This window comes from Mesoplodon mirus (assembly GCF_964341445.2).
Source record: "Mesoplodon mirus genome assembly, chromosome: 18".
Lineage (NCBI taxonomy): Eukaryota > Metazoa > Chordata > Mammalia > Artiodactyla > Ziphiidae > Mesoplodon > Mesoplodon mirus.
The window spans coordinates 39,853,493-39,879,096 of record NC_138994.1 but is presented as its reverse complement, the minus strand read 5'-3'; the positions used below and the strand labels follow the sequence as shown (position 1 = coordinate 39,879,096).

Sequence of the window (25,604 nt, the reverse complement as noted above, 5' to 3'; positions counted from 1 at the left end):
TAACTGCAGGGGATTGATTCCAGGACCCCCTTGGATACCAAAATCTGAGGATACTCAAGTTCCTTATAGGAAGTGGCCTAGTATTTTAAACCTGTATAAATCATCTCTGGATTACTTATAATACCTAATAAAATGTCAGTGCTATGTAGATAGTTGTAAATACAATGTAAATGCTATGTAAATGGTTGGAATGCACAGCAAATTCAAGTTTTGCTTTTTGGAACTTTCTGGCTTTTTTTTTCCTACAGTTTTCAGTCGGCAGTTGGTTGAGTCTGTGGATGTGGAACCTGCAGATACGGAGAACCAACTATACTTGGAAAAATGGAATAAAATGATTCCTTTGTATTTAAGAATTAACTTGGTTGTTTATTTTATCCTGTAACAGAAAGACAGTGATTCCTGTGTTACAGCACTTCTTGATCCTTACCACAGATCAAATCATAAAATCACTTCCTCTTCCCTAAAGATGGCTTGAAAACACAGAAACCTGTGTAAAGGCATGATTATCGCACCCCAGTCCTGGCAGTACCATAAAAAAGGGATTTCAACATGTTTAATTGCTTTTACCAGAAAGTAAATTGATATTTGGGAGACTAAGAAGTCTGGAAAATACTTTTAAGTAAATAGAAGGTTATTTTGACCACATTGTCTTCAGCTGTATCAGTGTTGTAGTAATCTTTATTTCTTATTTTAGGAAATGGTGGACAGTAAGCCTAAATGAGTTAATTCCCAAAGAGGATATTTATTCTTAAGGAATGCTTGGTTCATTTATTTTAAACCTGACTTAAGAAAGTCTATCAATTGCAAGATGTTTTACTTCTATAGTTTTTTTGTGTGTAAAATAAATATATTTTAATTTATAAAATTTAAATTTGTAAAATATATATATAGTGTGTAAATACATATTTTTTAATTTATAAAATGGGTCATAAATAGAGAAATAATTATTTTTCTCCATCTTTAGAGATAGTTTTCAGTGTTTGTTTTAGTTTTATGGTTTTAGCATCTTCCTGAAATTTTTCTAAAGGCAAACAAATTTGTATCAGTTGTATTGGCACCCATATATTCATTGATGACTTATTAGGAAGGCTGTCTCTAAAATAAGATTCACTTTGCCAGAAATGAAATAATATATAGGCATCGTAAGATTCTTTTTTCTCCTTTTAACTTTTAATTACAAATATATTAATCTCTTCTTATAAAAATTAAATTTACAGATAAGGCTAATGTGCCCTTTGATTACACACCAATGCTTATTTTCCCCCCTTCCTTCTCAGGATAATCACTGTTATGTTATGGTGTATATTTTTGTTTGCTTATTTTTATGTAACTGATGTTATACTCTGTGCTGTATCTTGTGCTTTCACTCATAGTGAGTTTGGAGATTTTTCTATGTTAGTCTGTACATATTTACCTCATTTTTAACTATGTTGTAGTATTCCATAAATAATATTAATTATAGCTCATAACTGTGGCAAAATCTTCCATAATGTGGTATGTTACTATTTGGCTATTTTGGTATTAATGGGTTATTTAAATTGCTTGCAATTTTACTGTGATATACAGTATAACAAAGACTTCCTTTTATATTTCCTTGTACCAAGAAGCAGATTTAAAATTTTCATAGCCCTTAACCAATTTACAGTTTACCTTTAAACGGATCTGTACATTTTATATTCTTACCAATCATTAATAAAGTTACTAATTTTCCCCACATCCTTGTCAACAATAAATAATATCAGACTTTAAATGTTTTACCAATCTGGGTTTGTTGTTTATGAGATTCAGCTTCTTTTGTCCTGTTTGTTGGTTGTTCAGGTTTTTCTTCTGTGAATTGACTATCATCTCTTTTTCACATTTTTTTGTTGGGTAATTTCTTAGTGGTTTGTTGGAATTCTGTATGTTTCTGGTTATTAAGTATCAGTTACTGCATCTATTAAAAATAAGACCTCTCACTGTGTTCTTTGCCTTTTAACTTTGCTTTCTATTACTGTAGCTTTATAATTATATAATTATATTTTTATCTTGTTAGGGGAAGTCTTACCTTTTTGTTTCTTTTACAAAATTATCTTGGCTATGCTTGTGCCTTTTCTGTATGAATTTTAGAACTGTGAGTTATCTGTTAACTCATGTTTCATAAACTTTTTGAGGATTTTGAATGGAATTGCATTGAATTAAAGATTGCTTTCTGTGGGGACAGTTCTTTTTGAAATTAGCCCCACTTTGAGTAACATGGGGTAGATATAAATTGTATTTCTAGCTTTCTAGATCTAGAAAAATGCTTACAAATTAATTTTTTTTAATTTTAAATTGATTTTTAGAAAGTATGTTCTTTTCATACTTATTTAGGAAGATGACATTTGGAAGAGTTAGTGACTTGGGGCAGTTCATCCGAGAATCTGAGCCTGAACCTGATGTAAAGAAATCGAAAGGTTTGTGGTGTTTTTATACATTGTATCAAGCCTTTACTCACATTAGTCATTGACTGTAAGTAAAGGATCATTGAAGATTTAAACTGTTTATTTTGCAAAATAACTGCCATCTCTTTGACCTTGTGTTTATAGTCATGAGCGAGTGCAAGGGCTTCGTGTAATCAGGGCTCAGTACAGTCTCTCTCTGAATCAGAAGTTACTGAACTTGCTTTACCATTACAGAAGGCGCATCTACATGAAAAGATACTCTTCACCTTTTGATTTAAAGGCAAAATACCCAATCCAGGTTGGACTTGAGGCTTATCTTGATACCCTTTATTTTACTAAATTTCCTCTAAATTGCTGAAAGTTATTATGAAATATATGTGGAAAATATCAATAGGTTGAAATTGAAATCCTTTGTTTAATCAGCAAAAGAGTGCTTGGTTAATTCCAAGAGTTAAACACAGACATACTCTTTGTGACTGAGCTCAGCTTCCAAACAGTTGGTTTACACAGGAAGATTTAGGAAACCACTGTGGGTCCATTCAGATAATATCTAGAAATTTTTCAGTGTGATTGGATTGACAGTATTATCTTGAGTAAAAGATACTAACTTTTGTTAGAAGAAAATGTTCCCTTTTGATAAGTGTGTTTAAAATTAAGAGCTATTGGCAGTCTTCCTATTGAATTGAACTGCATTTCTATTCTGTTTATCTTATTTTTTAATACACGAATTGTTTAGGTAATGATTTGCACCACATTTTTTTAATAGTTACTAACTTTAGATTTTTGTTTGTTTGTTTGTTTATTTTTGGCTGTGTTGGGTCTTCGTTGCCACGTGGGCTTTCTCTAGTTGCAGGTAGTGGGGGCTACTCTTCGTTGTGGTGCACGGACTTCTCATTGTGGTGGCTTCTCTTGTTGCGGAGCACGGGCTCTAGGCGCGCAGGCTTCAGTAGTTGTGGCGCGTGGGCTTCAGTAGTTGTGGCTCACGGGCTCTAGAGCACAGGCTCAGTAGTTGTGGCTCACAGGCTTAGTTGCTCTGTGGCATGTGGGATCTTCCCGGATCAGGGCTCGAACCCATGTCTCCCACATTGGCGGATTCTTAACCACTGCGCCACCAGGGAAGCCCTGCACCACTTTTATGTTGATGAATAATCTACTTTGGGGTCAGATATAAATTAACAGAGTAAGCAAAAAGTGCAACAATTGTTGAAATAATTTAAACCAGGAAAGGGCCTGTTAACTTATTTGTCTTTATTAGCTTATCCAAAAAATTGATTTTATTTCCTATTTAGCCAGAGAAGCCTGAGGTACACAGTTGGGCAAGTGTAAAGACCGAAGGAAGTCTGCACAGCTCATTCTGTAAATAATTATTGAGTGCCTCCGTGCACTCAGACTCACGGGGCAGTTAGAAGATACAGAGCCTGTTGTTAAGAAACTTACAGTCCAGTAGTGTCTTTTATTGGGTAGAAGATGAATACTAGGAAGAGATCAGTGGTGGCCTAGGTGTAGAGAAAGTGCTGGACAGCCTCTGGAGGTATCGGTCAGGAAGGCCTCCACTGTCATCAGGTAGCTTCTGTCAGAGATGGTAATGGGGTCTCCAGTAGTAATAGAGTCTCTGAGCTGTTTGGGGTTTTTTTTCTGAAGCTGGTCTTATTCCATTGACAGCTCATGAGGTGCTGCTGCTCCAGAGAATAGGTGTTGGGTGTTTGCAGTTTGTTTTTGTATTATATGAATTAAGATATATTAAAGATATATGAGCAAAGATGAAGGTAAGATGTACAAAAAACTTTTCCCCAAATCACTGTCTCTGCTTATTCTATTCATTCAGTCTCTTCATATTATTCATTTGTTCATTCATTCTAACATTTGAGTGCCTACTATATGCATCTACCACTCTAAATACTGGGAAGAAAATAAGATTCCTGCCCTCATGGAACTAACATTATAGTGGAGGGACAGTAAACAGATAAGTACAGTGTGCGTGTGTGTGTCTGTCTGTGTTTATACACAGACATAAAAGCAGAGTGAGGGACTGGAAGAGTGGTGGGTAGTGCTGTCTTAGAAGTGGTTGTCAGGAATGGTCTCACTGAGGAAGTAGCATTTTGAGTAGACACCTGAGCAGAATGGGGGACCAAGCCCTGGCTCATTCGAATCTTAGATGATACATCTGTGGGTACCGCCTTCTTGTTCTACAGGTGAAGAAGTTGAGGATCGGGGAAACTGTAACTCGTTAGGGATCACAGAGCAGATAGAGCGCAGCCTCGAGCTTTGGTTCAGAATACCACGTTGACAGCGGTTGTTTACAGTTCAGCTCTGCTCCCTCCCCCTTTCTCGATGAGGGCAGCTGCAAAGAATGTCAGTCATTTACCAACCTGTAGTGTCATTTTGGATTTTAAAGCTCTGATAGTACAGCACAGAAGAAAGGGCTACGTTTTGGGGCGGGTGTATCTCAGAAGCTCCTGAGAATATGAGAACTTTGCTTCCAGGGCAAGCAAGGTAATTTTTAAAGTTACCTTCACATCATCTAGGAGAAAGTGTAACAAGAAGGAATTGTAGAGGATGTTGTGAGAAGGTAGTCCCTGCAGTGGCAGTCTCCTCGTGCCCCGGTGCAGTGGTGGGAGATAGAGCGGCGTGTACACTGTGAAAGCCCGCGCATGTCATACAAAGAAGCCTGCGGTACTGTCTGTTGAGCACCAGAGATTTCTAAGCAGAGTGCAGTGAGATGCATTTTTCTGGCTGTAGTCTGCGAATGAATTGGAGTTGGGGAGAGACTGGTATCAGAGATTCAGGTAGTAGTCAGGTAGTATAATTTGCTAGTAATGTAGATAGAAGAAAAAGAGGATCCAAGGATAGGTAGTGGTAGCAGGAACTAGAAGGTCAGATTTATAAGACTTCCAAGGGGGAATTCAGGAGACTACATCCAAGGTGGAATTTGGTTACAGATTTCATACAGAGAGCAAATGAGGAAAGCAGATGAGTTTTCTAATATCGGTTCTCTAGATGAAGCATTATGATGTTAATTTTTAATAGAGGATTAAATTAATTTCTGAGATAGAGGCTACAAGAAAAAGAGTACATGGGAGATAGAAGAGCTCAACTCGGAACATGTTATGTTTGAGATGCCTTGGGACAATTTGTAAGTATTGGTTTGACACCCAATGACAAGTTTTTGAGTTATTTGCATTTTGAAGGAAGTTAAAGCCACAGGAGGGGATGAGATGCCCCAGAGAGAAAGTGCTGAAGGGAATGGAATCCTGATGAAGCTCCTTGTTAAAGGGGGCAGGGATACACAAGAGTCAAAGACAGGGCATTAGAAGAGGAGGAGGGAGTGTTCACAAGTAGGCTGCCAACAGGGTGACCGCAGGGGAGCCCGAGGACAGAGCATTACGGCAGGGGTGAGACTATAGGCAGAGCATGTAATGTTGTGGCCCTGCTGGCTCTGCTTGGCTATAAAATTTAACTAGATCAGTGTTCAGACTTTTAGCTAATAATACAAAATATTGGGCTTCCCTGGTGGCGCAGTGGTTAAGAATCCGCCTGCCAAGGCAGGGGACACGGGTTCGAGCCCTGGTCCGGGAAGATCCCACATGCCGCGGAGCACTTGAGCCCGTGTGCTACAGCTGCTGAGCCCATATGCTGCAGCTACTGAAGCCCGCACGCCTACAGCCCATGCTCTGCAGCAAGAGAAGCCACCGCAATTAGAAGCCCACACGCCGCAATTAAGAGTAGCCCCAGCTCGATGTAACTAGAGAAAGCCCATGCACAACAACCAAGACCCAATGCAGCCAAAAATAAATAGATAAATAAATAATAAATTTGTAATAATAATTTAAAAAAGAAAGAAAGCCATTGTTTTAATTAATTAATTAATTAATTAATTAAATATATTAAGGGGAAAGGATCCAGGTTTTGTTTTTTTCATGAATGCTACAGTTTACTATAGCGTATCCCAGTCATTGAACTAATCAGGATCTTGCCTAAGGAATAATCTACCAACCACTTGGTTTAAGGCAAAGTTAGGATGTGAGCCTATATGTATTAATGAAAGGATAAGCTGTGTATTTTATACCTGGAAATAGAGGCTAGCCTACGTCCTTGGTGACTCCTCAGCATCTAGAGTACAGGTGTAGATAGGCTTGTGTGTCCCCTGGGAAGTTGAGTTGTATTATGGCCTGGACGGAGCATGGGTGTTTAAAACTATGATCTTACCCAGCAAATTTACACAGACCAGAGATCCAGCACGTAGCAGCATAATCTGCACTGGAAGCCCTTTTGTATAGGAGCTGATCTGAAAGATTTATATACATGACATCTCCTGATGTATTGCTAGATTCTTATCTCAAGACCAGATCCTGGTCATGGTTTTATTTGATCTTTGAATGTTTACTGCAAATTTAACACTAGATGATAGTTTCTTTCATCAAGTGAGGAGAATAGAAGAAAAATCTGGAGCTCTAAAACAGCTTTTCAAAGTTTTTCAAACCATAATATTTGCAAGTTAAATACTCTGTTATGATAGGAGCCAATATAATCAGTTTTTATTAATGGTAATATTCCTTAATTTTGGGGTGAGGCTGTACCCCAAAAATAGTATCTTTTTTAAAAGATAAATATTTAAAAAAAGAATCTTTTAAAAGCTGGGGAATAGGGCCTCCCTGGTGGCGCAGTGGTTGAGAGTCCGCCTGCCGATGCAGGGGATACGGGTTCGTGCCCCGGTCTGGGAGGATCCCATATGCCGCGGAGCGGCTGGGCCCGTGAGCCATGGCCGCTGGGCCTGCGCATCCGGAGCCTGTGCTCCGCAACGGGGGAGGCCACAACAGTGAGAGGCCCGCATACCGCAAAAAAAAAAAAAAAAAAAAAAAAAGCTGGGGAATAGATGTTTAAACAAGAGCACTTTTTTAATGTAAAATTATGCATGAGGTCTACATTCAACTTTGGCTTTGTTTACTAGGATCCATGTTCTCTCAAGCTATGAAGAAATGGGTGCAAGGAAATACTGATGAGGTAAATTCTGCTTTTAGTGTAAACAGATTCCTGTTTATAAGGGACACTTACTCTCAGCAAGGTTTCCAGTTTTCTCTTTCCTTAGTTCCCTTGCTTAAGCAGCATGGTACATCACTGCTTCCTTATCTAGGAGGTAACAAGAAGGGGTGGGCCCTTCCTAGCATCTCACAGTTGCCTGGTAGAGGCAGTGGAGGTATCCTCAGTCCAGAGACTCTGGCCAGTGAAAAATATCCAAGCAGTTAAGTTTCCATTAATCAGCAGGCACCAGTAATCAGTATAGAAACAAAAGCTCAAATGTTTCCTTCCTCACTGTCAGTTATACTTTCAGAAGTAGAGGCTTGCTTTTTTGAATAGTTAAGTACATTGAAAGATGAGAGTGGAAAAAGAAAGATGTTTTGTTCTGACCGCGTAACATGAAAATAGTCAGGATGTCGGATAGACAGTGAAGAGCATGTTAATATATCACAACCAGAGGGTGGCCCAGGTCCTTTCATACATGGGAATGTGCTTCTTCCCAAATACGTAGAAATGATATGCATATACAGGTGTGTTTAGGACATTAATAATGTTTGCTGATTCTTCTGGTGAATAACCATTATCAACAGTTTAATTACTTTTATAGGCCCAGGAAGAGCTAGCTTGGAAGATCGCTAAAATGATAGTCAGTGACGTTATGCAGCAGGCACAGTGCGATCAGCCGCTAGAGAAGTCCACAAAGGTAAGGATGACTTGGGTTCTGATCTAGCGTGTGTAAAACTGAAGAGAACTAGATCCCAGAGACACACAGATTTAAAAGGGCATAAGGGAGCTTCTGCTTCTGCCGTTGAAGGGTTAACTGCTATAGGAATTGCCCTCTCATTATAAACAACTAGAAAACTGACAAACTCAATGAAACAGCTCTTTCCAGATATTAGACAACAGGCAGTAGAGGACTTTAATCCTTGAAAGGAAGGTAACATTGAGATGATCCCTAGTTCACTTCCCAGGAGCAGTTTCCAAAGTGTAGGGAGGACAAACTGTAAGCTTTCAATGAATTTTAAAGGATTGAAAGCATACAGTTTCTTCTCTGACCATAAAGGAATTAAACAAGAAATCAGTAACAGAAAGATATGTGGAGGGAATTCCCTGGTGTCCTGTGCTTAGGATTCTGGGCTCTCACTGCTGAGGGCCTGGGTTCAGTCCCTGGTTGGGGAGCTAGGATCTCACAAGCTGTGTGGCACAGCCAAAAAAAAAATAAAAGAGAAAGAAAGATATGTGGAAAATCCCCAAATATTTTGAAATTAAACAACATACTTCTCAGTAACCCATTAGTCAAAGAAGAAATCAAAAGGAATATTAGAAAATATTTTGGACTGAAAACACAACATAGTAGAATCTGCCCTCCCTATTCGTGGGCTCCACATCTGAAGGTTTCACATCCATGGATTCAACCAGCCACGAATCAAAAATATATTAGAAAAAAAAAATTTTTCCATAAAGTTCCAAAAAGCAGAACTTGAATTTGCCGTGGCCTGGCAACTATTTACATAGCATTTGCATTGAATTAGGTATTATAAGTAAGCTAGAGGTGATTTCAGATACACAGGATGAGGTGTGTAGGTTATATGCAAATACTGTGCCATTTTATATAAGGCACTTGAGCATTCTCGCATTTCGGTATCTGCAGGGGTCCTGGAACCAATCCCCCACCATTACTAAGGGACAACTATATTTGTGGGATACTGCTAAATCATTTCTTATAGGTAAATTTATAGCATTAAATATTTATATTAGACAAGAGGAAAAGTCACAGTCTTCTATCTTAAGAAACTAGAAAATGAGTAAATGAAACCCAAAGAAAGCAGAAAGAAGGAAGTAATAAAGATAAAGGTGAATATCAATTACTTTTTTTTCTTGGATCTACTAAGTCATTTACACTCTTCCATTTTGTTGTTGCCTCTTCTCTCACTTTTCCCTTTCATGTGACTTTGGTGTTTTTGTTTGGGTTATTTTTTTACGTACTGCTTTAGGAAGGAGTGAGTTGAATGGTTGTGATCGATCTGCCACCTTCACCTGGAGGTCAGCAACAGTGATCGTTAGGAAATTCTGACTTGCCCCCAACCAAATCCTCTGTTTTTCTATGGCTTCACCAGCTGTGCCCACAAGAGCCACACAAATAACCCAGCAGATTGGAGGCAGCCACTTAGCACCCCCAGTTATCTCTTCAGGCAAAGACTCCCAGTTCCTCCACCAGCTTTGCTTTCTGTAACTTGAGTTGACTCACAAAGACTTCATGTGATAGGAGAACCTCTGCTCAGACTCTTTGTGAAGGTGTTGAACTCTTCTGTCGTCTACTTTATCAGGAGTTAGCAACACTGTGTTAGTTACCTGTGTTAGTCACCTGTATTCAGATGGAGGCGTGAACTTAGGTTTGGGTCCAGCATCACCTTTCCTTGCTAACTTTGTAGCCAGCTTTTTACTCTGTTATTACCAGAGCTTGGTTTAATTTTGAACTTTTCACTGAGCTGATTCATACCAAAGCTCTGTTTACTTCTGCGGATTCCATCCTCTTTTCTATATAAGGGTGATAATTTTTGCCTATATTCACTGGCTCAGTCAAACCCAGAATAGCAAATAACATGATAAAGGTGTATAAAGAAGTGCAAGGTAGTTATTTTTGTGATTCCCCATTGTCATGTTGATGATCAAATGTTTGACAATATGAAAATGTTCTTTAGAAACCATTTTGGAAAGCAGATGTTCAAACTTAAGGCTTTTCCTTGGAGTTGTGTGTTCAGATTTTATTACCATATGCTTTTCATTTCTAAGATACACAGATATATTTTGCTTTTAACCTTGCTAGACCTTCTCTTTGGCTGGCCAAGATGATTGTCCTGTCTGTCCTTTAGGAATCAGCAGTGTATTGGTATGGAAAAAGCAGTAGGCCGGCAGACCTTGTTCAGTCCATTTTTAGTATGTGTGACCTTTTGCAAGTTAATTTTCTCCGGTCCCTTCATTTCCTTATCAGTAGATCAGAGAAGTTGGACAAGAAAATCTCATAAGATTCCCTGTAATTCTCATTCCATGAATGTGTGAATGTGAGAAGTCCTGCACCCACAAAGGAGTACCCAACCCCTCTTTAACCCCTGTGGATACCTCTCTGCTTTGAATCACCTACTCTACATTTGTCTATAGAAAGCACTTGGGCATTTAATGTAAATGACCTCACAGCGTTACTGAATTGTTTCATGTGTTTATGTCCCATCTCACAAACAGCAGGGACCATGTCTTCTGTGATGTTTGTTTCCTCCCCAGTGCAGTGAAAAAGAGGACTCAGCCTCAGAAGCTTGGTCTTAGGAGGCCAGAAGATCAAAGCTCTCTGTTTTCTTTCTAAAGGCTTTGGCGCATTCCATATTATGGCCCTGTCTTCATCTAATGAGTCCCCTGTGGATGGTCACTTAGGTCGTTTGGGATCGTTCCCTGTTACAAACAATACTTTGATGAATTGTATGTAAGTCTTTGCCCTCTCCTATGAGTATGCTTTAGAGTGAATTCCTAGAAGCAGAATTATGTGTCAAAAAGTAGATATTTCGTTCTAATATCTGTTGCCAAAACGGAAAGATAAAAGCAAGTCTGGGTGCCAGTCCTCGTTATATAACCTTCAGGTGGGTTGCTTGGCCTCCTTAGGCTTCCATTCACTCAGCTGTAAATGAAGCTAATTAGGGCATTTTACCTCCTGTGACTGTCGTCAGGTCCTGGCTGTCATGAGCGCTGGTATATAGCAGGCGCTCACTAAGTGTAAGTGTTGGTGCCCTTCTTCCTTAATCTGCGATGGTAATGTGTCACTGGTTGTAGAAATGTACCTTACCTTTTTCTTTTCCTTTCTTTCATCAGCTATGACTCAAGACCTGAGATAAAGGAAATCTGCTTTTGGAAAATAGGAGAACTTTTTTCCTTTGGTTGGATTCTTCCCCACAGCCAGTGAAAACAGAGCTCTGTATTTCTTCTCACTGTTGTTCCCAAGAAAGACTGGCAGACAATCCTAGACTTCCACCGTCGGCAGAGTGTCGTGTAGACATACCTGCACGTGATGATCACACAGTGAAAGTTGTAGAGACAGAGTGGTGTTGTTTACATTACTAGAGAGTGACTAGTTTTCCAATGGCAATAACCCACGTGTGGAAGAGTGTTGGTCCACTGGGATAGGCAGGGGCCACACGCCACGGGAGACACAGAGGCGTAGAGCCGGTATTTGATGCACCTCCCTTGGCGGTGACCCACCCCAACAGCATCAGACAGCGGGTACCAGAGGGGCTTCGCTTGGTCTCCTGAACAGGCAGGGGAGTCGGCCCCTCAGGAGCCAGGCGGTGTGGTGCCAGCAGGTGGCTTTTCTTGCGGGGAGCGGGGTCTGCACAGAGGCGTTAATTTGGAAGGAAGCTAACGGGCCGTGGGTCAAGTCTTGGTGACACTGTCCTCCCCTTTGGCGACAGTGTATGGTTTTCACGTTTCAATTGCTCCTGAGACGCAGTACTCTTAACACCAGCTCCCCCGCTGCCGGAAGGGCGAGCCTCTGCGCTGCAAGTGGTAGGACTTGCTCCTCCGAGATTCTGGGCTCCGGTGACGTCACCTCCCCTCAGAGTAATTGTGGAAAGGGATGTGCAACAGCCATCACTCCAGTTTTCCCCTGTGGCTCCTTGAACAAAATGTTTATTCCCAGATTGTAGAGTTTTTAAAGAAGGCGGGCGGGCAGGTGTGGGGACAGAGAGGCACTCAGCTCTGACTCTCTCCTCTTCTTTGCTCTGCGCTGGGAAGTGTGCAGGTTGTGGCCTTTTTCTTCTGTCTGTGGGGTAACGAGAGGCCCCTCCCTGCACTTCCACTTGGTCAGCTTCAGGGTCTGGTCCTCGCTGCCATGGGCGGGGCCACCTGGTCGGCCAGCACACTCCATGCAGGCAGTGCCAGCGCTGCCTCACCACACGGACTGTTGGAGGGAAAGAACGTTCTCTTAGGTGTTACTGCTTTTGCTCAGACTTGGCAAAAAATACATATATACACATATGAATATATAATTATCACCTCTGTCCTTGAGAAAGTCTTGAATGAACAGAGAATTTATTCCACTGCAATATTTGGTTGTATAGACACGCACTGTTTCATCAACAGAAGAAGCAGAAAGGCTGTGTATGAGTTTTTGGTACTATGTACCACCTCTGTTATTCTTCTGAAGCGAAGTATTCATGTACTTAAACCGTATTCTATTTAATTGTGTTTGATTTTAAAATATATATATGAATTATATTTAAAATTGTGTCAACTTTCTGCTTTCAGGGCATTTATGGCTCCTCTGTTGAGATGTGTTGATTCTTCCCGATATTTCCATTTGCTTTACAAGAACCCAGAACATGAGCCACTCCTGGACTCAGCCTTGTGTTTGGAGCATATGGCATAGACCTGAGGTGTTATTAGATGCATATGCTGTGATTGACTCACTTTGTTCTTTTAACAGAATATTTCCATCCACTTCACTTTGCTTCAACCTTTAAATAACAGAAAAGCAATATAAAGGTCATAGAATAAACTGTGGTTTTGGGTGACTCTTGCTGCCTCTGCATGGTTTGGAATAACATTTTCCGTAAGACTCTAGGCTATTTAAACTAGTGCTTTCAGTTAAGATACTGTCCAGTCATGTCTTTGTGTGCATTGTGTGCTTTGGAGCTAGAGATGTCGGGAGTTCTAAGGTTCTTAAAAGGAAAAGAATAGCAAGTTTGAGACTGGGTTACTTTTTCTGCCCCGCCCACTGTAGGACACAGAAGCAAAGTGTGGCCTGAAACTGGTAGCCAGACAAGACATATGTTCTCACGGAGCTCCTTGCACTTATTTTCAGATTAGGATTGGAATCATCTGACCTCGAGTGCCAGGCTCTGTGTGGCATGCCCACAAAATAGGATTCCCTGGCAGGGTTTTTATAGGTTCAGTGAATCAACTGAACATCCGGCTTTATCATGATGTTGATATCAATGCATATTGTTAAAAAAAAATAGTTAGTGAAAAGGGGTACCTTTTGTAACTGGGCGTGTCTTCATCACTCATGTAAGATGTGATGAAAATTTAAAAAAACAAGTATCAGCCTAGCCCAGTGAAGAGCAATAAAACAGGGAGCAACTTTTTGTAACCTTTTCTACTTGGGTTTCAGCATTCAGTAGACGTTTGTAAAATGTAAGTAATTTACGTTTCTGAAGCTTTGGCTAGTTCAGTAAGAATTTGGAGGTGAAGGTCGCTCTGAATAGAAAAGTGCAGACGTCTTTGTTGTTTTAAGTACTGATAGCTAAGCACTGCTGAAGCGGCGGGCGCCTCTCTCATTACCGTGCTGTGGAGCCTGTTTGTACACAAGGACCTCGGCCCTCCCCTCCCCTGCACACCAGTTGATTGGACCAGGGTTGATCTTCTCCCGATCCAAACAGGCCCAAGAACATTCTTTATCCAAAGAATTTTGCAAAGAGCAGGAGACATCCCCGTTCTTGTCTGGGGTGATAGCACGTATGGGGCACTTGCAAGTCAGGACCCCTGAGCCGGTGCCACGTGAACGAGCAGAGATCTGTACAAGCAGAAATAACAGACACGAGAGCAAGTGGGTGAGAGCAGCTGCGTTGTAGCCTGGAGGTGGTGAAGGTTTCTGGCTCTAGTCCTGCATCCTTGCCCTGGACTCCATCAATTCCTCGGGTATCCTTAGGATGCACTTTGGCTTTTTAAAAGTCAGTCTGAAGGGAGTTTTTCCTTTGCACAACCAAAAGGACTTTGACTACAATACTACCAGCTTGCTGTAATCACTAATGATCACATGTGCTCAGCATGTTTGCAAAATACTGGTGAATTCTGGAGAATTTTTCTTCAGTAAAAAGACACTCCCTCATTTTTCCAGGGGGGAGTTACTCAGGCCTGGGAAAAGGGCAGGTCTTTGGCCTTTTGTCGGATGGTCACCTTCTGGACCAGGGCCCTTGCACGCTTCCCAACTTCCTTCTGAAGGATAAACACCATTCCCCCTTTCAGCACCTACAATAAAACCCAGAAATAGAAGGGCATTTCTGTTAATGAGTGATAAAAACTTCAAATGAGGGAGGGCAATGATTATCACAAACTTTGTAAGCGCTGACCATTTCTACGTACTAGGCAAGGTGTCTGGCCGTTGGCTGGGGCCGGGAGCAGGAGTAAGTTCCAGCAGGACGTTCAAGGTTACAGCTTCAGAGACCCACCAGGACAGCTGCTGTGCGGGGCCCTCTGCAGATGAGCCCTGGGACGCCGCGGAGGCCTCTGCTTGGGCTCAAGAGTAGGAAGTGGGGTCCTACGCGGACTCGGGGGGGTGGTGGAAAGGGCCAGCAAAAGCCTGGAGTGCATTCGTGACCACAGAGGAAAGCCCGTCTGCTCCCTCCACGCTGCCGCCTCTGGCCGGCGCACTGCCCGGGCACGATGGGGCACCCATGGGGCTGCTCCTCAGCTCCCCCTGAGGGAGCACTCGTGAGCCCAGGCAGGGGTGGCTGGACCCTGTCGGCAGTGGGCGGGCAGGTGCCCGAAAAGAGTGGCTTGCATTCAGCCAAAGGCAGCAGGCATTTGCCAAGGAGCAAGTGAGGGTTGTGACGGTGGCGTTTCCTCGGACGCCCGACTCCCCGATCTTGAATAGCCGCCAGGCTTAGCCCGAAATGATCCCAAGCCGGCCTCCACCTCCATCCCGGTAAGAACCCCACCCGCAGGCACCTCATGGAACGGCTCGAGCTGGGCCTCCAGACCAAGCAGAGCTCCCCATCTTGGCAAAGGGCCCTTTGTTCTTTCTAATGAGAGAGCTGCCGGGTTAGCAGGTGTTCACCTACAAAGTGTTGATGGTGCAAGGACACAAGAAGGGGTAAAAAAAACCTCTGGGCCCCCTGGAGCTTCCATTCTACCGAGGAGGTAGAGGTTGGAGGTTCATCTGAAGTGGGTGCTGGTATTTTTCACTCAAGACAGCCCTTTGAGCCAGTGATTTAACACCCTTCCAAAGCCCTTCCTGGCAGAGGTCACCAGGTTTCATGACCTCTTGTCCACGCCCTTCCACGTGCCCCCAGAGGGCCGGTGGCTGTGAGGCTCCATTTCCTCGCTGTCACCTGGCTGACAGCGAGGGGTGGGCACCTTGACCCCGGGCCCTTCAGGCTGCTCTCTAATTCGGGTGGGCCTAGGAGCAGCCACAGCCCCATGGGGCTCTCTGCAGAGCTCTGGGAAACGTGGAGCCTTAGAAGCTAGAAACAAGGGGACCAATGTAGAGCTATGACACGCAGGTGATATAAAAACCCCAAGCTTAGAAAACCCAGCTCACTACTGAGCTGATGCCAAGAGGTGATCAGCCCCTTCCGAGTTCTCCTTTAACGAGAATAACCAGCACTTGAGTACTTGCCGTGTGCCGGGCACCGTCTCATGGAACCCGTGTGATAATCTTGTAAGTGTGTACTTTTCCCTCATTGTAAATGAGGAGACTGAGGCTCTGGAGGCAAAGGAATTCTCCAGGGGGATCAAGTCCAGGCAGCCATTAAAAACATTCCATTAGCTTAAAGCAGTGGTTCTAAACACTTCCGTGTGCATCAGGATCCCCTGGAGAACATGTGAAAATGGATTGCTGGGCCTCCACCCCTCCCCCCTGCCCACAGTTTCTGAGTTGGTAGGCCTGAGATGGAGCCTGAGAATTTGCATTTTAGCAAATTCCCAGCTGCTGCTGCTCATGAGACCGCACTTTTGAGAATCACGGCCTTAGAACCTTTCCTGTAAATTGGGAAACGCATGTTTTCATTCCCTTTTATTGGGCGTGCCCACATTACACAGAAGTGTAGTTTGAGACCTATTACTCATTCACTCAAGCACATAAATCCTTTATCCATATTCAGATATTTGTCAAAGCCGAGGGGACCCAGACGCCAACCCGCTGTCTGCCTGGGCAGGTCTGAGGCCGTCCAGGCAGGTGTCTCCCCCGGGGGTGAGGCTTGGAAGAGGCCCAGACCAGCCTCGGCCCCCAGTGCATTTGCTGAGGACAGTGCACGTGTCATCCCTTCAGGGCTGAGTCTGGGCTGGTGGGTCACACCAGAGTCCCGGTGGAAGCTTTTGCACAAATCCTGCCTGGCCCACTTCCTTCCAGCTTGTCTCCCAGGTCCTCGATGCCACCTGCCCCCGAGGCCCTGACCAGGCCTCTCCTGCCACCTCTCCCTTGGTGCCTCTTTTCAGGTCCCTCCCGCAGGGCTCGGGTGCCTTGTTCCCCTTCCTCTGTCTTCTCCCTTCAGCACACGCTCCCTGGGGGCCAGCTGTGGGCCTGTCCCCAGAGCAGACACTGCCCACCCTCCTTGCTGCCTAGGAAACAAACCCTGACGCATTGCTGGGGTGAGTGACCTGCTGGGGGCAGCCTAGGTGGACCCGAGGTTCATGGACTCCTGATCGCAGTCTTGCCCCAGAACATGCCCACTGTCTGTTCCCTCAAAGTACCATTTCTTCACAGTCCCAACACGCACAGGCTGCGCCCTCCCCTCCCCTCCCCTCCCCCAAATGGACCAGGACTCCACATCAGCATCGCCCATAACTGCCCACTGCTGGACCAGCCCTGCCATGTCCTCACTCCACATCCTCCGTTACTGCCTGGGGAGGCTGTCCTCTTCTTAACCCAGATCGGGTCCACTCGCCCGCGCTCAGCATGGTCAAGCCACTGACACAGGATGACGGAAGGTGCAGCATTTATTTAGAACCCCAAGCAAAGAGAACTGGCAGCTCTTGCTCTAAAGACCCAGGGCTTTCAGGGAAGGGTTTTAAAGACAGGGTGGGGGTAAGGGTTAAGGGGTGTGTGATAGGCTTGTGCACAATTCTCTGATTGGCTGGAGGTGAGGTAACAGTGTGGTGGTTCAAGAATCTCAGTCGTCAGCCTTCTGGTTCCAACCTGTCTGGGGTCTACGTGCTGGTGGTCAGCATGCAGTTAACTTCTTCCACCTGGTAGGGGTTTCAGTATCTGCAAAACAGCTCAAGGATATGGCTCAGGATGTTATCTATAGCCCTTGAGGAACTAAAGGTCTTTTGGCTTTGTTCTATGGCTAAGCTATTATTATTTTGTTTTGTTTGACTGTTTCCCTTTGTTTTTGCATTTTCTCACTTCTCTGATTAAATCTGCTCTTTGGACCTCGGGGAAGCCCTAGGAGGCTAAAGCTTTTCATCACACAAGAGGTGGGGGACACGGGGGTGGGTCTGTCCCCGGGAAGCCCCTGGGGTCCTGCCCGGCCCACTCTGGCTCTTTCTTCGGAGCTTGCATCCCTTTCTCACTCCTGCCCCAGCAAACTGCACTGTCCATGATGGCGACCCCGCCTGGGGCTCTCCAGTCACACCCATGGCCAGACTGTCATCTCCTGCAACTGCTCTGCCTCTGGTTTCCCCTCACATTTCAGCCCCCAGCAACCTCAAGCCATGTAAGCTTTGCAGGGTTACAGATGCCTCCTATTGGAATGGGTTGAAAGAGGGGTGAGAAGAAGCTTGGGAGTGATCCCAGGGGTTTTCCCCTCACTTTTACTAGAGTTGGGCTTTGTAAACCAGCGTCAAAGAGCAAGTTCAAAAGCAATAAGTGAGTAGTTTTGTTATAAGGATGACAGGCGGGGGCTGGGGAGGACCGTGCTGACGTGGGGGACTTGGGTCGGTCTTCCCAGTACCAGTGTGGGACACGTGTCTCATGCTGCATCGCAAACAACTCAGACACAAGGAGAAGCACTTCGAGAAACTGTAGCTCTATCATGATGAAGACTTTGGTATCCCAGATGCACATATAGTGTGAATAACATTGTTACTTGAAATGTGAGATGGGGAAAAAAGCAATATTTTGTACCGATGTATTCTTGTATATAATGTTATTTTAAATATGCATGTGTAACTAAATAAATCAGATATTATAACTAGACATTGACTATTTTGTCAACATTCCGAAAACTTTAAACTCAGATTGATACCTTTTTTTTTTTTTTTTTTTGCGGTATGCGGGCCTCTCACTGTTGTGGCCTCCCCCGTTACGGAGCACAGGCTCCGGACGCGCAGGCCCAGTGGCCATGGCTCACGGGCCCAGCCGCTCCGCGGCATGTGGGATCTTCACGGGCCGGGGCACGAACCCGTGTCCCCTGCATCGACAGGCGGACTCTCAACCACTGCACCACCAGGGAAGCCCGATACCTTACTTTTTTTTTTTTTTTTTTCAATTTTTTCTTTAGGAAGATTGGGGCTTGCCTTAAATATAGAATCATATCATTCATTACCTCCCTGTGGTCTGCTGAATAAAATCCAAATTCCTTATTTAGCACTGAACGCCCTGCCTGACCCAGCCTCCAAGACCTTGGAACTCTAGACCCTTAACTCCGCCTCCCCACACTCTTCCCCCGTGGGGTTCTGCAGACTTCTCCCCTACACTCTGCCTCAGGAAGCCCTTCCCCTTCGAAGACTCACTCCTCCCCCTCCTCCCAGACCCTCCCTGATGTCCGGTCCCCCTGAGTCCCCCAGGCACATCCTCACAGCATCCAACTCGGCCTTATTGTGGCTGAGTCCTGGCCCTGTCTGCCCCACCCGATGTGTGCGAGCTTTTCCCAGGGAAGGGTCCCAACCAGGGAGCGTGGCCCAGGAGATGCTGGGGAAGAAAAGAGAAAGTTCGCTTTAAATGAGCCAGGCCCAGCTCATGGTCTTCCTGGGCTCATCTGCCCAGAATCGCAACCAAGGCCTCCCATACCTTAGGGGCTGAAGGGGTCCCTACCTGCTGGCGGCAAGAGGCTGATGTTGAGGTAGATATCTCAACCCAGGTCCAGCAGCTCACAGGTTGCCCAAGTGTCCTGAGACCCTTTCAGAAGGTCTGCAAGGTCAAAACTATTTTCGTGATAACACTAAGACGTGAATTGTCTTTTTCACTATGTGAATATTTGCACTGATGATGCAAAAGCGATGGTGACCCCTTAGCAGGAATCTGGACCCACTGTGCCAGTGGTCACTGTACTCTTCCCCACCAGGCACTTGCCATTTAAAAAAAAGAGAGCCAGTTTCCCATACGAGTGTCTTGATGAAGCAGTAACAGTTATTAATTTTATTAACTCTCGACCCTCAAGTGCCTGTTTTTAATGTTACATGGGACAACATGGGAAGGACACAGGAAGCCCTTCTGCACAGCAAGGGGTGATGGTTGTCTCCCGGAGAAGCTCTGGCCACCCGCCGTGGACCCCCATGAGGGCACACTCGACAAGCCGGTTATTCAGGCTTGGGTTTTGCGAAGACATTTTCGTGAAAATGAAGGAAGCGAGCCTATCACTTTGAGAAGAAAACACTGCCGGTATTTATTATATTATTGCCCGGGATGAAATTTGAGTTTTCAAGCAAAAACTAGAATTGTGGAAAACTGATATTCACCACGGTGGCCTTGATAGCTTCCCTTCCTGAAAGATGTTTCTGATGAGATCTAATATATGTGTGGTTTTTAAAAATATTGTATGATGAAATGTGTCGTATTTGGAAAAGCAGCGTAACCCAATGAACCAATATTTTCCAAATGACCGATGCATGATGCACAAAACAACAAGTAGGTGAAAGATTGGTTCAGTGTGTGAGACCCACCCATAGGGTATGAAGGGTTCCGAGATGAGAAAACTTGAGAACTGCCCCGCTGGTCCAACCTCAGGCCGGTGGAAGAAGCCACACCCAGGAGGCCAGACCTTATTTGCACTGTACTTGTTTGCATGAAAGTAGGTTTGATTCCACATGGTGCTCTATCCTTGCTGTGGGGTCTTCGGCCTTTCCCTCACCTCTCTGGGCCTCTGTGCCTTCTGTAGAAACGGAGATAATGATTCTTCAGAAACAGGTGGTGGCAGAGAGGGTTCGCTGGCACGGGAAACATTTGGTAGTGCAATCGGAAGGTCTGGATGATGTACGATGAAGAGGCTGGAGAGCTAGTTTTCTTTGGTTTAATTACAAAGACAGACCCGCCCTAATCATCTCCCAACTAAGGCTGCCCTCAGGGTGCAAATCAGCGGCTTTGCGTGCAGGCCCTGGGCTTGTGTGCGGGCTCCTCCTTAGAGGCGAGAGGCTTTGTTTATAGTCGTGCTGCAATCACCAGGTGTGGGGAGAACTGCTGATCCGAGGTCTTCGCCCAGCACAGGAGGAAGTGAGCGTTCTGTCCTGAGCGCAGGGCACCAGGCCACCTCCTCTGCCTCTGGGAGCCCCCGTCTGAGGTCAGCGGCACAGCTGGCGGGCCAGCCTCTCAGGAAGGAAGCTCGAGGAGGCTGGGGGCCTCCCTCAAAGGAAGCAAGAAGCAGAGCCACAGGCAACAAGGACCAAGACTGTGCACGGGGTCTGGGAGCAGAAAAGCAGTGGTCAGCGGAACCAGATGGAAAGCCTGAGACACAGGCGAGGTCAGCCCAGCATGGGGGGTGTCGGCAGGAAGTGGGTGGGGGAGCAAGCGGCCCGCTGTCATCCCCCAGGGGACTCACCACACCTGATCTCATGAGCCCGGGGGGCCAGGATGTCAGATTCAGTTCACGTTAATCAAGCTCCCACAGGCTGTAACACACAAATACAGGTCAGAAGCCCTCTTACTGATTTCTGAGGAAAAGTTCAACTGTCAAAAAGTAAACCAAGGACTTCCCTGGTGGCGCAGTGGTTAAGAATCCACCTGCCAATGCAGGGGACATGGGTTCAAGCCCTGGTCTGGGAAGATCCCGCATGCCGCAGAGCAACTAAGCCAGTGTCCCACAACTCCTGAGCCCGCGAGCCACAGCTACTGAGCCCGCGTGCCACAACTACTGAAGCCCGCACGCCTAGAGCCTGTGCTCCGCAGCAAGAGAGGCCACTGCAATGAGAAGCCCGCGCACCACAATGAAGAATAGCCCCTGCTCGCCGCAACTAGAGAAAGACCGCGCACAGCAACGAAGACGCAATGCAGCCAAAAATTAATTAATTAATTTTTAAAAAAAAGTAAGCGAAAAAGAGCATTTGAGGGGGCTTCCCTGGTGGCGCAGTGGTTGAGAGTCCGCCTGCCGATGCAGGGGACACGGGTTCGAGCCCTGGTCCGGGAAGATCCCGCATGCCGCGGAGCAACTAGGCCCGTGCGCCACAACTGCTGAGCCTGCGCTCTAGAGCCCGCGAGCCACAACTACTGAGCCCACGTGCCACAACTGCTGAAGCCCGTGTGCCTAGAGCCCGTGCTCCGCAACGGGAGAAGCCACCGCAATGAGAGGCCCGCGCACCGCAACGAAGAGTAGCCCTTGCTCGCTACAACTAGAGGAAGCCCGCACGCAACAACGAAGACCCAACACAGCCAAAAATAAATAAATAAAATAAATTTAAAAAAAATCATATTATTAAAAAAAAAAAAAAAAAAAGAGCATTTGACACAATCCAACATGCCTTCACGATAAAAACTCTCAGCAAAATAAGCTACGAGGACATACTGTACAGCACACGGAATATAGCCAATATTTTATAATAACTATAAATGGAGGATAACCTTTAAAATTGTGAATCACCATATCATGCACCTGTAACTTATATAATATTGTACATCAACTAGACTTCAATTAAAAAAAAAAACGCTCAGCAAAGTAGGAAGAGAGGGAAACTTCTCTCAACTCTGATGTTTTTCCAACCCCACAGAATATACAAGACCAGGGGTGGGGTGAGCCTCATGTAAACTCTGGGCTCTGGGTGGTGATGACGTGTCCACACAGCTTCATCAGTGGTAACAGATGTACCCTGTGGTGGGGTGTTGATGGTAGGGGAAGCTGTGCGTGTGTAGGGGCAGGGGTATGTGGGGAATCTCTGCTTTCTGCCCAATTCTTTAACTGAGAGTTGACGTTTAGCATTGTGTAAGTTCAAGGGGCATGACACGGTGATTTGATGCATTTATATTGCAACATGATTGCCACCGTAGCATTGGCTAGTTGGCTAACACCGCGGTTGCATCATACAATCATCGTTTCTTCTAGGGGTGGGAACAACTTTCTGCTCAGTTTTGCTGCAATGATGTTGTTCTTTCCTTAAAAACCTTACAAAGGCTTCTCATCTGACCCAGGGACCTGTGGGACCCTACAGCCTCTGGCCAGTTTTCCCTGTGACATCATCTCCAATCACTGTCCCCGGTCCACTCAGCCACAGCCATGCTGGGCAACAGGCACACCCCTCCCTCAGGGCTTTTGTACCTGGAATTCCTCCACTCTGCATGGATCACAGCCTCACTTCCTTCAGGTCTTGGGTCCAATGTCACCTCAGTGAAGTCATTCCGGGTCACCTTTTCTTAGATTGGGCCCCTCCCCCCATACTTCCTCCCTCCCTCCAAGATTTAGTTCTCTCCTTGGTCCCTGTCACTAGCTAACCTCCTAGCTATTTTATTTATCCTATTTATGGTCTATTTCCCCCACTAGAGAATAAGCTCCTCAAGGGTAGGCACTTTTTCCATGTCGTCTTCTCACAAACACTTGTTGGATGAATGAAGAAGTGACGTGTACAGTGGATGAGAATGCTTGTATCAGGAGATCCTGCAAAGCCACCAGAGAGCCAAAGACCCAGCGGTACTGAGTGAGCTAGACCAAAGCCAGGGTTACTCTCTGACCTTGGGTAACAGCGTTGGAGGCCCTCACCCATTGAGGCAACTGAAAATCCTAACCCTCTGTCTCCTTGACTCCGCTTTTTTACTCTTCCTAGGTTCCAAGCCCCTCTTTGGTTGGCATAGGCTTTCTTTTCTTCCTTCCTTCCTTCCTTCCTTCTTTCCTTCCTTCCTTTCTTTCTTTCTTTCTTTCTTTCTTTCTCTTTCTCTCTCTTTCCATCCCTCCCTCCCTCCCTCCTTTCCTTGCTTTTCTTCTCTTTCTTTCTTTCCTTCTTTCCTTCCTTCTTTCCTTCTTTCTCTCTCTCTCTCTCTCCCCCCACCTCTCTCTCTCTCTCTCTCCCTTCCTCCCTCCCTCCCTTCCTTCCCTCTTTCTTTCTTTCTTCCTTCCTTCCTTTCTTTTTCTTTCTTTCTTTCTTTCCTTCCTTCCTTCTTTCCTTCCTTCTTTCCTTCTTTCTTTCTTCCTTTCTTTCTCTCTCTCTCCCCCCACCTCTCTCTCTCTCTCTCCCCCCACCTCTCTCTCTCTCTCCCTTCCTTCCTCCCTCCCTCCCTTCCTTCCTTCCTTCCTCTCTCTCTCTTTCTCTTTCTTTCTTTTTCAGGAACTGCCAAAGTTTTTGTGTTTAACAGCACATCTGACCAAGGTCCAAGATGTGAAGTTACCGTGTTCAGGAAACATGGGGGGGCAGGGGAGGGAAATCACTCTATAAACTAACTATATAACATGTGCTAAGAAGAATGCACACTTTAGAATATAAAACATGTCCACGCGTAGTAGTTAGCTGCAAAAAGCCATCCGGCTTCTCTTGGCTTGTAGAAAGGGTGCTCCAGATTTCAGTGTAAATGAGCAACACTCAACTCTTCTGTGCGGCAGGGGTCTTGTCTTCACCATCCAGCTCTTCCACCCCAGCTTCTATCATGAGGTCTGCGATGTTTTTCTCCGGGTCATCCATGTGACTGCTCATGTCCTCAATTCTTCCAATGGTCTGGTTGGACGCGGTCTGCCATCTACCTTGCGTCTGTTGCAGGAGTGTCTGCACCACGGAGGTGAGGTCCTGCACAGTCCTGGGGTCAGTCTCGGCCACCTCCCTGGTTCCTGGCTTGGTGGTGCTGTCTCAGACCGTCACCTCCACTTCCGTTTGTCCCCACAGACTGGCACAGGCCTTCTTAAGAGATGCTCGACTTTACTGCCTCACTGACCTGGAGTCACATTTTTTCTCTACATCTTGCATGATCTCTGCCGTGAGCCACTGTGCTGACTTTGAACTCCAACTCTCAGGGCCAGTCCTCCAGTAAAACGTCTACTACGCCTGCTTCCATCACAGAAGTCCCTGGGCCCAACGCAGCAGACGGGAATAAAAGGAATGCCAGAGACATCGCAGAACAGAGGTGCTTCACTTAATCCATTATCCTGGGAAAATGAAAGAGCAATTTTTAAAAGTAGAGTTTTATTTTTATACCTTAGGAAAAGCTAAATTTCAGATGGATTTAAAAAATTAAATGCAGGGCTTCCCTGGTGGCGCAGTGGTTGGGAGTCCGCCTGCCGATGCAGGGGACGCGGGTTCGTGCCCCTGTCCGGGAGGATCCGCATGCCGCGGAGCGGCTGGGCCCGTGAGCCATGGCCGCTGGGCCTGCGCATCCAGAGCCTGTGCTCCGCAACGGGAGAGGCCACAACAGTGAGAGGCCCGCGTAATGCAAAAAAAAAAAAAAAAAAAAAAATTAAATGCAAAAAAAAAAAAAAAAAAAAAAGAACTTCCCAACTAGCACAGGAAACCCAGAAGATGGGGGAGGGGGGGAAAGAAATACATGTTTGCAAATTAAAAACGTGAAATGAGGGATACTGTAAAAAAGCAAAGGGGTGGGCCTCCCTGGTGGCGCAGTGGTTGAGAGTCCGCCTGCCGATGCAGGGGATACGGGTTCGTGCCCCGGTCTGGGAGGATCCCATATGCCGCGGAGCGGCTGGGCCCGTGAGCCATGGCCGCTGAGCCTGCGCATCCGGAGCCTGTGCTCCGCAACGGGAGAGGCCACAACAGTGAGAGGCCCGCGTACGGAAAAAAAAAAAAAAAAAAAAAGCAAAGGGTAAATTATGGATTTGGAAAAACACTAGTCTCAAGGCAAATGACAAAAGTGTGTGTATTATATAATTCCATAAAGAACTCTGATACGTTCCATTAAAAGAGACAAATCACAAAAGAGCAAATCCAAATGGCCTACAGATATATGAAAAAAATGTGCATACTCCTTAGTTTCCAGGGGAAAACATACTAAAGAAGAATAAAACATCATTTTATTGCCCACAGACTGGGAAAATTAAAGAGGTAGAAATGGAGCTGTGGCAGCACTTTAGGAAAGCAATCTGGAAAAATTCATTACATTTAAAAATCCATATACTTAGACCAAGCAATCCCACTCCTGGGAATCTATTCCAAGAAATAAAAGCACCAATACATAAAGGATTAATGTCATATAGCAGTGTTCATAGTGGCCAACACACACACACACACACACACACACACCAGGGAGCAGTGAATGTCCAACAACAGAGAATGAGTGAATATATTCTGGTGCATCCACACCATGAAATGTTACGTAACCCATTAAAAAGG

General features: G+C 45.3%; 1 protein-coding gene across 4 annotated transcripts in view; it reads left to right on the top strand.

Moving 5' to 3' along the window:
- AKAP10 (A-kinase anchoring protein 10) overlaps window positions 1-12,702 on the top strand; it is a 54,399-nt gene extending 41,697 nt beyond the window's left edge. The window contains exons 12-15 of one of the 4 annotated variants that reach the window (XM_082605269.1): window positions 2,350-2,432; window positions 7,369-7,421; window positions 8,044-8,139; window positions 11,295-12,702. In XM_082605269.1, coding sequence (XP_082461395.1) covers window positions 2,350-2,432; window positions 7,369-7,421; window positions 8,044-8,139; window positions 11,295-11,300 — 238 coding nt within the window. In that variant the 3' untranslated portion in view covers window positions 11,301-12,702. The other 3 variants (XM_082605270.1, XM_082605271.1, XM_082605272.1) reach the window with 3 other exon arrangements.
- The last annotated feature ends 12,902 nt before the right edge of the window (window positions 12,703-25,604 follow it).